We start from the raw sequence: 14,202 nt of genomic DNA on the forward strand, positions 1-14,202 counted from the left end.
ATATAATTAAATAATATAAATTATTTGTATTATTATCTTGAACTTGTAATTCATATATGTAACATTATTGTATTTATTAATTATAGGTTTGTAACAAACACAAGTTGAGTCTTTGGATGATGGAACTAGACTACACTATTCTAATGCGGAGCCAGATTTTATAGCGTGGATGGAGCCGAGTGAGCTGTCAGGAGCTGTGTGAGTCGTGCGGAGCCGAGTGCAGCTGCCCGAAGGACTTCTGAAAATTAAAAAGTGAAAATTTGGCAGGAATGCCAACCTTTATTTAAAAATTAAATAACCTCATTTAAATAACCCTGCGTCTTAACACCACTACCCACTTACTCATTTTGAAAAATAGCAAAACCCGTTCCATCGCATACATTACAGCCTAAAATCTAGCAGGTATCCTTTTCATACTAAACTGCAAAAGTTGTGCGACACCAACTATTTTCTCCCTTTTTGTTTTGGCTGCAGAGAGAAGGAATCAACCAATTACACAGTAAATTAAATTTGAGATAATATACTCTTGATTCTAGACTCTCAGCACTCATTTCAAGTTTACAGAGATTTACTTAATAGTGCTTCATCCTCAAACTGTTTGTCTTTATTTTTTTGGTCGTTGGTGTAGTGCTCCATTTTCAACTTTCCCCTTGACTGTCTCTGATTGACTTTAATCATATGAATACCTTTTTTTTTACTTTTTGAGGTGAAGGAACCCCATTTACGGGCGCCGAAGCAATGTCGAACTCGCTAATAGGTTCCGCAAGCTGTTACAGAAAATCCGTTTGTATCCTGCGCAATACCGACTAAGCCTCCACCCCTGACGACCTCACCTCCTGGGAAACCGCTAATAAAGCATTACTTCAGGAGGGGGTAAGCGCCCACACAAACACATTCGGTCTCCACAAGAAAATGTTCCATACCTCCTACACGCACACACTGCACACCACAAATACCTAAAGGAGGAAAAATAGCACCAATCCAGAAAAAATAGCACACCTAACAGGTACTAAGACGTATCACACACATTTATACATTCATAAAATCAAGTCAACACAAGACAAGCGCACAACAATCATAAAGACATGGCCCACAAGACATAACTTATCCACCAAAGCACACTCAATAGTCATCATTTGAATACTCTGGACCAACAGAAATAACTGTTTTATGATGGTTTTTAAACCAAGCAGTGGTCAAATATCCGCTAAACTACTAATCGTCTTCCATTCATTGTTCAAACCTTATGTCAATATTCCTAAATAGTATATATATATTGTGTCTGACTTCAATGTTAGAGTTTTCATTCCCTTTTTGTATTTCAAAAAAAATATGAATGATTTTATTGCTCCATTGCAGCAACTGATTCCATATTGGTAAAAAGTATACAGCAATTATTCATAAGGATGGTATAATGACGTAAATCAAACCTATCGACCAATTCCAGTCCACCTAGAAATTCCAGTTCAACCTCGAAGTTTATAAGACAGGGAGTTTTTATATCCATATAATGGAAAAAATAAAAAATTGGCCTAAAGTTTGCTAGAAGACCTGGAGAACTAAATTATGTATGTGGTTACTTTTACTATGATACTATACTATTGCACAGTATTGTAATTGTAAACTAGGGTCTATTATGCAGAATGTTTTTAAAATGGTGGGCTGGTTATACTTTTTCGGATTCTACTTATAAAACTAAACAAAAAATATCCTTAGGAAAAATGGCAATTTCTCCTTGTTCTCCTGCTGTCCGCCAATATGTTATTTGTATATAATAATTTACATATATATCTCATGTTCGGATAGACAATCATATTAATATTTGGTAAGCGTCTTGGTAATAAAGTTTTAAAATTAGCAAAATATCAGGACTTAAATACCTTCGCAAATTACAAAATGGCGGTCATGCTTATTTTTCAATCCGTTAAATTTCCATAAATATTAGTTTTATCAAAATTGATACTATTTGCTAAAATGTTAAGCCTTTAATTTTAACATTACTTTTATTTCTGAAAATCTGTTAACAAATAGCTGAGTTATGACAGAAAATTGATTCATGAACAACTTCCTTTAGATTGTTTAAAAATATCATTCATTGTCTCTAGTCCAACACCGTGTTCAGAAGTTATTTGTGTTTGTGTCATAATAATATGCTCAAAAAGAGAAACAGTTTTTAAACGCTTTCTTGCAGTTATGTACATTATTATATATTTAAGACATACTGAACAAAAATATGATTTTCGTATAAAAAAATAAATTTACAAAAAATTAAATAAACTTTCACAAACACTATTTACAACATGCGAATTGCTAAATAACGAAAAAAACAATACCTTACATTACACAGGCAACTTAAAGATGGGTTTGGTCAAGCATTATAGCCACAACATAAAAATAAAATAAAAAATTCCCTCTGTTCTAATTAATTTGTACGCGACTGTAATTTATTATTGTGCTTCAATTGTTTTATAATTTTTCAAGTGTGTTAAAATGCAACCTTTATTCCTGTACTTAGAATTTCTTGGTGGTAGTTGTTGGTTATGATATTATGTTCAGTTGTTCCTATGAAGTGGTTGGTGAGTACTAACTGTAAGAATCCTAGTGTAGAATGCACTTTGTTGTATTGTACACCAAAATAAAAATGAGGACAATCCTTTTAAGAATCACAGTGTCTCAAAAATACACACAAGATTCTCAAACACATTACCCTAGTAATATGGTTGGGTAAAATGCAGTGGTTACTGATCAGTTAATTTTGTAGTCCCAGACAACATCTATGAACCTAATACAAAAATGGATTTATCTGTCTGGTCAGTTATCTCTGTCGGTCTGTTTTTTTGACAATCCAAATTCATCCAAAATATATATATATGGTAAATCTCATTCTTATGAAAATGGCTGTAAAAGGTTATTATGTCTCTTTCAGCTATCATTTTTATGAAGATGACATGATTTCAGCAAAGCTAGGTGAATAGCTGGTATGTAATAGTTATATTTAAAGTAAGCTGAGTGTTATACTGTATTGTTTATAAAAATAAATTGTAATATAAATGAGCTATTTATTTTAATATAATTATATTTAAATACTGTTTATCTAACAGTACTTAGCATGGCAGCTTCTAAAGCAGCAGATCACCTTAGTTCCTGGCAAAAGTCTCTTTTCACAATTTCACCTAAGATTTCATCTGAATGTCATATTCCTTATTTAAATCTGTATACCGTATCCAAGGTCATGAATATCTTTTTAAGAAAAGACTAAATATAGCCAGGAAATCTGGACTTTGAATGTAATAAATTTACAACAGCAAGTATGAGTGGTGATTAGTTACGTTAATAAAACTGAGACTTTATTATTGATATTAAACAGCTTCAAAAACAGACACAAAAAAGAAACCTCTATTAATTCTTAGAAATCATCTCTTTATCATTATTGATAAACAATATATTTGTTTATTTATTTATATATTTTAATATTAATCTTAAAAAATTAACATCTCATAACATCTCAGTCGTATTATTATAAGGAAAATATATTTCTCTGATTTATTGTTTAATAAACAAAACATAAGATTACATTTTTATCTGTACTTCACACGTGTCATTGCCTTAAGATTCAATACAAGGTCAATGAAACGGTTATTAAAAAGCAAACTTCAAATGATCTCTGTATTATTGTACTGATCAGTCAATAAACCAGTGCTATTACTTACTGATCATATCTTTATTCCTAAATAAATTAAAACAAAATGTTTTTACGAAAAATAATACTTATGTTTTGTATTACATTTGTAACTGTAAAAGCAGCTGTATTTTCTGGCACCCAGACTGGTGAGTTTTCCACATTTAACTGTAATAATATATGTTGTGTGTAATAACAAGACTTTCTTTAAACTAAAAATGTAATTTTACATAACAAAATAACTTTTTTCGTTAGTCTGATAAAGTGCTTAATTTTAATAACATTTCCCATCAATTTCTCTTAAGATCATATTGTGTACATAGTTTCTCATTAATACATGACAAATTAAAAAAAAATTGAATCAGTAATTATTAATGATTAAATGATATGAATCAAATTAGCATTAATTTTGTGATTTTCTATTTGGAAGAAGAAAATTTATATTTAAAACTATTAACTTTTTAAACAGTGGAAACAGTAAACAGAACCGAACTTAATAAATACATTACATGTGTACTTTAAAACTTTTTCAGTAGCTTTTGCAGCCATCTTCAGTGACTGGTGCTGCTGTTTTCAGCCTGGCTAAGCTGTTATTACTGCTAGTGGCTTTTTTTTAAATTAAGCAGAGTCATACTTAGGATATGCTCAATAGTCAAGAAGGGATAGGATTTAAATTTTGTTTGTTCGTTTAATACTAATATTTGTTATTGTGTGTTTATATTTCATTACTTATGAGTTTAGATGATGTGGTTTGTGTTTAAGATTGATAAATTTTGTTTCCATGTTTCTGTTTAAGTGTTCATTGTTTCTTTGTTGAGTAGAATAAGTTGTATCCTGTTTGACAAATGTAGAATATTGTGCAGTCAAGATAGTTCAGTTTATATATTCAAGAGCACTGCATTCCACAAGTAAAGATTTGGTTTGTTTATTTTTCTGAAAACCACACTGTAGACCTTTTGAATATGTAACTATTTTGTTGTTTTTGTTTGGATACGTTAATGTAACATATTCTTTTGTATTTTGCTGTTTTTATTTTTATTACTATTTTATTTGAATGTATCAATCTGTGCCATAGTTACTATCTACGTGCAGTAAGTATTTTATAGTAACTTCTGTTTGATCTTCAGGGGAGTTGAATGTGTCACGAAGTACACAGATAATACTTCTAAAAGCAGAGAGTTCATGTTGGGTCAGGGAGGATTTGAGATTCTGTAAATAAGTGTGTCGTCATTGCTGGTTTTCTGCTTACTTTGTGGGTTGTTTATTGATTTTTTTGGAGATGTCAAAAATCAAGAAAATCTATTTATTTACTTTGTTTGTATTCAGTTATAATGTTTAATTTATAGTGTATTCTGTGTACATAAGTTAATAAGTTATTGCAGATTGTTAAGTTCTGATAGTGCTTGTATTCATTCTGGTGGTATTAAAAATGTGTTTTCCCCTTTACTTTTATAATTTTTTTTTTTATACAAAAATTTCTTCTTATGAGTAAATAAGTAGATAAATAAACAATCTAAATTAGAAATTGAACTTAGGACCATTTTGACACTAGTTTTCTCCACATGTTCAACTTCATGATATAGTTAATCATACCACAACAGTTAACCATATATAGTTTACCAAAATTTATGTAACCGTAACAATGAAAACATAATAATAATTATATTTAATTATAAAATAATAACAATAAGAAATAATTACCAAAAAAAAATAAAATACACTTTTTTATTGATCAATTTGACAAATTGTGGTTAAACTATTTACAAAAATACATTTTAAAAATTACTTACTTTCTGTGTTACCAGAAAATGTTTAACGACTGTTGTTCTCTATTTGGTGGACAGCTGTATATGATAAATAAAATACTAAATAAAAAAACACTGAGCAGAATATATCAATTAGAGCTTTAATTTAGGACTTTTCAATTACAGGATCATCATCTGTTTTGATGTTTCATTTTTATTTACTTCACTATTATTAAAACTCACTTTCAATTTAATGGAAAAGTTTCAGAGCTAAGCATTTTGTTATCATGTTTTGTCACGCTCTTCAATGAATAACAATTGGTAGAGCAATAATAAACCTATGTCAGTATTATTTACAAGCATTATACAAAATATTATCTCTTAAATAATACTTAATCTAGAACTTACATTATAATCAAAAATTTAGCAGTAAATTAATATTAAGACTTTTACTGGTAACAGACATGTATAAAAGTCATGCAGCCTACGTGTAAAAAATGAGAATGCCAATATATGATAAAAATGTCACAGATTACAGTGTCAACAAAACCTGGAGCCTCTAATAATTATACTGATATATATGAAACATAATAGAAATTAGCACTTTTATTCCTGATGGAATACTTCTGGTTCCTGATGAAACAGGTTACAGAGGTGTGTTTGCCGGCATTAGTGTTCATTATGTTATTAGCTATATCTTTAGTCATTCAATCATGAAAATACCATAGAACATTCTATCTGGTGTAACAGTTGTGTAACTTAAACATTATTGAAAATTTATGTGTGCTTTTAAAAATGTATTTATTAAGGTAATTAGATTCTTAGACAATAGTTATAAACAATTTAATTTACTGTAGAAAACATTACTCATTCAGGATAACAGTGCTTCTGTTTCCTGGAGAAATAGGTTAGAAGTAGGGTGCATTTTAATTTCAATAGTGACTTTACTTGAGCTGGAAACTGCATACATTACCAGGGATCTACTCACCAAAAATTGATCTATTGCATACTTCTTCTAGTTTAGACACATATCAATTCTAAAAGACCACTATATTTAGTTGCTTACAAAAGTAGACATATCCACTATACATTATTTATTTGTGTATATACACAAACCTCACTTACGTCCAAATGTGTTTCTCCTTATTATCTCATAGTATAAGAATATTGTTTTATCACTAAATTAATATTGTATTGATTCACTAAATAATGAGATTAATTTTATCACCTCATAAGCAATTTTAACTTTATTTCCTTGATTATATATGCCACTATTTTTATTTTTGATTTGGTGGAAATATTTGCTATAAATATATTTTACACCAAGAATATGAAATGATAATTAACATTATTTAAATGAATCTTATTAATTTCTCAACTGGTAAAATATGAGGTGTTACAGATTTTAACAAATTCATTCATAAAAATTACAATATTTGTTACTTATAAAAAAAATAAATATATGCTTTAAAATATATTAATGAGCCGTAGATACTAATGTTATAAGGTTAAATATTTTACATTTCTTAAAATAATATTGTTATTCATGAACAGTAATTAAAAATATTAAATTTAATCAAACACAGAACAAAAAATCAGTAAAAACAAGTTGATAATTAGTTAAAAAATTAAATATAAATACTAGATAAACAATTTTTTTTCAAATCATATACAAGCTTTATGAAAAAAAATTATTAATATTATCATTTATGAATGCATTTAACCTTTACACATCTTTTAAAAAATAATGTAGGTTAACTGAGCAATTAAATTATTTAAATAATGTAAAAAGAAATTCAGATTGATAATAAACAGATATTTCAAAACATTATGTTTTATTGAAATAATTAGAAACAAATATCAATTATATACAAATGAATTGTTATATAAAATATTATCATTTTAATTTATAATAATTCTTCTGTAAAAATCTACTCAGTCTATTCATTTAATGTCTTTCATTACAACTTTAATTTATCATTCAAGAACTACGTTTTGTCTTTTTCTTTTTTAAACAACTTCTTCAAAATTCTATATAAATTTGATCTTTTTCAACATATTATGCAAACACACTTAAACTTACTGCATGATTTTTAAAAACGTTCTAAGTTTTTGCATTCATACCTGCATAAACTCGTTATAAGCAATATAAAATCATTATTTTCTTTATCAGCTGATTGCAACCGCTACTACCAACTTACTAGGCCTGATGTAACTGTAGATGTAATGCCATGTATATTAAATGAAATGTTTAGTTGAAACTGTTGTTTAAATGGAGATGACTTGAAGTATAATTCTTTTTAAAATAATTGTAATTCACAATCAACCGTGAGAAAAGGAAATGAAATGTTTACATTTGAAATCGCTTATTGTTTTACATTTCCATGTGTAAAACAATATCATCATTGGCACATATCAAGTCATTCTTTTTAATACATATGTATCTATAAATCAGTTGACAGATTTTGATATTTAATTATGACTGAATGATTTTATTGTTCATACAAAAATAATAACTTATTATAATAAGTTAGGTGTGGTGGAATGAACTGCCAATAGCTGAATAGAATGTTTTAATTGCAAATAGTAGTTATAAACTCCCTTAAGCAAGTCGCAGTGTACACTACTCTGTAGTCTCAACTAAATGTGTCATTGAGTATAAATGTAAACATGTAGTCTGAACCAGACTACATGTTGACTCAGACTCAGGTTGACCATTCCTGAGACATGTGGTTAATTGAAATCCAACCACCACAAAACACTGCTATCCACATTCTAGGATTCAGATACATATAAAAGTAACTGCTAGTACTCTTGACTTCAAAAATCAGCTGAATTTGCAGTGATTAGCTTAACCGCAAAACTAACCCAACAGGTTAAGTAAATAAATAAATATATATATGTGTTATCACTGATAAATGAAATTTATTTCTTCATTTACAGTTGATGTTGTCACATAGTAAACAGTAATTCACTTTTATCATCATTATTAAGGATTGAAATTTTAAAACAGAGCACTTATTTCCTATTAATTAATTTAATATTAAAATTATCACATCAAATATTTAATATAATTGCAATGAATTGTTTACTCCTTCTTTGATTTCTATACTAATTTGTTTTTTTTTTAATTACAAAGTTACTAAAAGAAAAAAGTAGTAACTTCAGCTCACATTCTTTCAGAGAATAAATTCATATGTTTTATTACAGTAATTTTAATTTATTTATATTTAAACTAAACCTATACACATCATTTAGATATTCTGAATTAACCTAATATTTTTTCAGTACATTTTTGCCACTCATACACCTTCAAGTGATACCTGTGGAGATGGAAATGTATATATACTTGACGAATATAAACGTACTAGAAACATATGTCAGACTTATAAAGGATACATAATTTTTATGTTTTGGTTCAGAGAAAATGGTTTCTATCATACCCTCTTTTGAAACTGGCTCAAAACATAGCTGAAATAGTAAGCAAAAAACCAGAAATATAAGTATAAATGTCTAGCTTTTAATTTACGTCATCTAAAGATTTTTTTACAATTTTTTAACCAAATTGTGCAACTTGAGTACAAAACTTAATGACAAAAAATTGTTTTCATATATTTCTATGTACAAATGACATTTTTTCTTGCTTAAATGTGTTCTTAACAAAGTTGTAACAAGTGAAACGCATATATTTTTTCTGTAGTACAGTTATAGCATAATTAGATATAAGACAAAACAATTAAATATGTAAATAAATCAGTATTATACACCAGTGTTATGTGTTTACAAAAAAAGAATATTTAGATTAAATAAATAATGTTTAATGAAAAATTTTACATAAGTACTATGAAAATAAATTTATATACATGGGAGAAAAAAAGTCAAAGATATTTTGCTGTCTTTAATTGTTAATATCGTTGTACATATCATCCTAAGGATATATGGCTGGGTAGGGATAGATAAACAAAACACAATTGCCAATTCTGTATTGTCTCTCACTTTTTTTAATTACATGCAGATATACACAATCAATATTTCAGGAGAAAAATATATCAAAATGTTTACATTTTCTACTGAAAAAAATTTAATAATAAAAGAATCACTCTGAACTTTAGTGCATAATATCAAAAACACTGGTCTATAAGAGTTTTGTTACATAGATAATTTTGGCTTACTCTTATGTAGTTTTTTTTTATTCCCACTTTTTCTGGTACAGATTTGTAATTTTTTATTGTGCTTCATACATACTATTAGTAATTTATATAAAAATGTCTCGTATAAATCATCCTAACAATTTTTGCTGTATATGTGGTGAATTAATTTCTAAATCTCTAAGAAGAAATATTACTCTTTAGGTTAAAAATTCATGTGAATTATATTTTGGGTGAAAAAAATGAGGATCCTCTTATAGCTGCTGTAATTCTTGTGTATCATTACTAAGCAGTTGGCTGAGTGGGAAGCCATGACGTATCCCTTTTTTGTTCCTATGGTCAAAAGGATCATTCGACAGACTGTTATTTTTACCATAAAAATCAAAAGCATCACAAGTAAAATTCAAGAAATCTATATTTTATTCTTCCTTCAGCCAAAAAACCTAATCCACAAAGTAGAGTTACCCGTTTCAATTCCACCAAAAGGACTTCAGAAGAAAATGTTAATGATGAAAAAGGCTATGATTGACAGTAATACCAGTTAGTAGTAGTAAGTTTTCCATGATGAGAGAATTGACATCACAAATTATTCAAGAAATAAATGATCTGGTTCATGATTTTAGGTAGTCTAAAGTGCAATCAGAGTTATTGGCTTCAAAGTTAGAAGGCTGGAACCTTGGTAACCTGTTATCCTTACTAAATAATATAATGAACTGCAATCATGTAAATTTTTTATTGGATTTACTAGGACAGTATCAAAATCCTATGAAATGGATATTTTTTATAGATTTCTCTAAAATGAGTTTCAAAGCTGTCCTTCTACACAATGGAAATAAAAATCAATCGTCTTGCTTATGCAGTACAAATAAAGAAGATAAAATAGATTGTGATTGTATGTACAATATGAAAAGTATTCTTGGCACATACATGCCAAGAATGTAATTTGTTGGACGACAAAAACAAAAGCTAATCAGAACTATCAGGTAACCCAACCAGTACTTTATTATTTGTTGTATACGGAGTTTTTAATTTAAAACTTTTAAATATTTTATTAAATTTATTATAATTTATGAAATAACGAATTTATTAGAATTATGTATTAAATAAAACTTTTAAGTTTAATAATAAATATGATTAACAAGAAAAGGATCTAAGTATGGGATCTCCACTTTCCGCTATTTTAGACAATATCATTATGAATGAACTAGAAAACACTCTGATATCAATATAATTAATAAGCATCAAATTATTTTATAAAAAATATATGTGGATGACATTTTGATAATACATAACTAACAGTTTAACAATGAAGAAAATACAACAATTAAACAAATGAATACTTTAAATGAAAATATTAAACTCACTTTAAACAGAGAAAATAATAACAGCATTGATTACTTAGACAAAATTTAACAAAAGTTTTAGACACTTACAGAAAGCCAGCCAAACAGAATACTATAATGTATTTCAAATCTTTTCATTCTTGGAGTCAAAAAATGGCAACCTTTTAATTCATTAATTTATAGAGCGTTAAAATACTTAAAATATAATAATATAAAATTAAATAATGAAATAAATAATATTAAACATATAGCTGTAAATAATGAATATGATACTAAATTAATAGATAAATTATACAGCAGAATATGATATAAAATAAACATAAGGGATACAATAAGCTAACGAATATTAATATAATAAATGATACGCTAAAATTGAATGTAATATAAATTTTAGTAAACTTAATAAAATATTTAAAACTTTTAAATTAAAAACAGCGTATACAACAAGTAATAAAATACATAAATAATAAATATCCTTCTATAACAATAAATCATGATAATTATAATTTAGAAAAACAAGGAGTGTATAGTCTTAATTGCGAACTGTGAATTGAAATATATTGGAATGACAAATCGTTCATTCGCCATAATAATTAAATCGCATATTAATAGTATAATTAAAAATAATAAAAAAAATTTAATTTCGCAAAAACACATTTTAGAAACTGGACATAATTATAATCTTAATGAATATATTAAAATATTAGAATGCACTAATAATTATTATAAAACCAGATTAGAAAAAATTCACATATATTTGAATGATAGTAAATTAATGAACAAACAAGTCAAATTCGAAAAATGATATCCTGTATAAGCAAATTATACAGTAATTAATTATTAATAGGTTGATACTATTTCATTTATATTTCATAATAGTCGTAAAAATCTTACGGACATGACGTTACATTCTTATTGACGTATAAATTATTATTATTTATTTTTTTTGACGATCGATCATTATGTATGTAACAATTTTAATATAAAATATAATTATACATAGTGAAGTTATATACATATGAATTTTGAATTAACATCATCTATGAAATCCCTGATGATGGAGGAATGACTCCGAAAGTATTAGGACATATATATTGAAAATTGTTGATAAGTGGAAACTTTAATTTATACAAATTCTTAGTGTAAGCTTTATGAAACCACTAAGTGTCTTTTTACGATCAGAAACTATTCATTTGGCTAAGGTCGAATCGAGGTCGGCTTGTTTCCCTGTTCCTGATCGCAAAGTTGTATGGAAATGTATTTATAAAAGCTGCAAACATGTCGACTGCAATCAATGAATTTGCAAGACTGGAATTTGACCTGTCAATCAAGGAGTTTTTAGCGATCATGATTATGCACCTTCTGAGACTACATACAGACCATCAGCTGCCATTGCCACCCACCTTTGATACCCCAGCCTGCTGCTATCAGAAGCCCTCACAGCCTAATGCTGCTATCAATGAAACACCAATTTCTGCAGAAAAATGTAATTTATGCCAAATGTTCTAATTTAGAAGGTTTGCACTAATTCCCAGTCACTCGTATCCATTTAAACAAGAAGAGTCGAAAGCATGGAAAGACTGTAGTTTTAACGGAGTCTCCGTACAAAAATGACCTGCAAACAGAAAATTAAATTATAAAAAACAGCGAGAAATGAAGAACAAGGAAAAGGATAAGAAAAACCTGGCAAAGAGTCTATCAGACGAAAATGAGAGAAAAGGACAAAACAAAGATAAAAAAATAAACAAAACAAAACTGTCACATTCCTCTTCGTCATCAGAGGCTTCTGATGCTGAATGCCTTTATGGTAGGTATTTATATTCAGTCATGTTTTTTTTTTCAGGGCATAAAACGCTTTCGCGTTATCCGAACACAAATTATTTGTTGTAGATAAATGAAGATGATGAGTTAGTTCACCTTTGTGCATTATGCCAAGATTAAGCCCATCATGCTCTCACAGCGACCCCTTCTTGCCACCCCCTCCCCTTCCAAACCAGTGAGAGAAGATGAAGTTTTGTGCTATTACCATAAAAAATACTTTTTTAGTTGATTTAACGTAGAAAATAGGTTTATTTGTATTTCAAAATGTACAATTGTATTTCAGTGTACAATGTATAATTAAATTTAATTTTTTTCAAAATTTTCAAGCAGATATAGATAAAATAATATCATACTACGCTATATAATTTCTTTAAAAAATCAGTTTTTTTTTAAATCCGTGTTACTGGAAAAAGTCTTCTCTCCATTCAATTTTGGTTTGTAGATCTGCAATCAGTTCAAAAAATACTATACCTTATTGAATGCATGTAAAAGAAAAAACGATTTTCGCTATTTTCACTTCTTTCCACTTTTTTTTTTGCTTGATCATCTCCCCACATAAGGTTGAAGCTTGTGCGTTAGAAATGGAAATAACAATTTTTTGTTATGTATGAAAAAATACCAAGCCTAACCGGGATTCGAACCCGGTAAAAAGGGACATTATAGGTATACATTTCACCACGAATGATCTGAAGGACGTAGTGAGATCGTTGATCAAGGAAAGATCGCCAGTATTCTTCATTGACGGAATAAGTAAATTGATTCACGTTGGAAGAAATGTGAAGCCGTAAAAATTAACTACGTGAAAAACAAATGTAAGGTTTTATAACATGTAAAATGAACTTATATTCAATTTTGTTTCATTTGGCTATCTCTTTTAATTTGTGACTTATGAGTGACTGAGCATAACACTTCAGTCTCCTTCCTGATAATCCCATTTTAATATGCGCTTGCATCTTATATTCGTTCATAATTGAGCGGAACACGTAATCAGTTTGGAAAATTAAATAAATTAATAAAATATATTTCAACTTTACAAAAAATATACTTTACGTATAACAATAAAACCGCATTTGCGTTACTTAATAATGAAAGTCCGTACGTTAGTCTCTTTAGAATCTTAAAATAATGATTCTACAAAAGCCAACCTACAACTTTCATAAATAGTACAATGAATCTACATCCATTATAACACACTATATTGTTAGCCGCAATTTTTACTAACAATGTAATGGAATATAAAGGGGGTATCAGTGAGTGATAGAATTTAAAAGATTACAATTTTGATTATAATTACTTGTTTGAATATTTTATACCCAGTATTTCTGTCTCAAACCAATTAAAGTAATGTATAATTTGATTATATGAGCAGTTCCCATTTCAGATGAAATATAGGCATTTTAAAGGGCCCTCAATTTTTAATTCTTTTTACATTTCACTTTTTGATTAATCAAATAAGTAATATTCAT

At 28.0% G+C, this 14,202-nt stretch overlaps 1 protein-coding gene across 1 annotated transcript in view; it reads left to right on the top strand.

Annotated features, from left to right (window-relative positions):
- The first annotated feature begins 3,656 nt into the window (after positions 1 to 3,656).
- Positions 3,657 to 14,202, top strand: part of LOC142323855 (U-scoloptoxin(16)-Ssd1a-like) — a 32,235-nt gene continuing 21,689 nt past the window's right edge. The window contains exon 1 of the mRNA XM_075364156.1: positions 3,657 to 3,828. Within this exon, the coding sequence (XP_075220271.1) occupies positions 3,747 to 3,828 (82 nt within the window). The 5' untranslated portion in view covers positions 3,657 to 3,746. The remainder of the gene's footprint in view (positions 3,829 to 14,202) is intronic.

The sequence above is a fragment of the Lycorma delicatula genome, chromosome 1 (assembly GCF_047948215.1).
Source record: "Lycorma delicatula isolate Av1 chromosome 1, ASM4794821v1, whole genome shotgun sequence".
Lineage (NCBI taxonomy): Eukaryota > Metazoa > Arthropoda > Insecta > Hemiptera > Fulgoridae > Lycorma > Lycorma delicatula.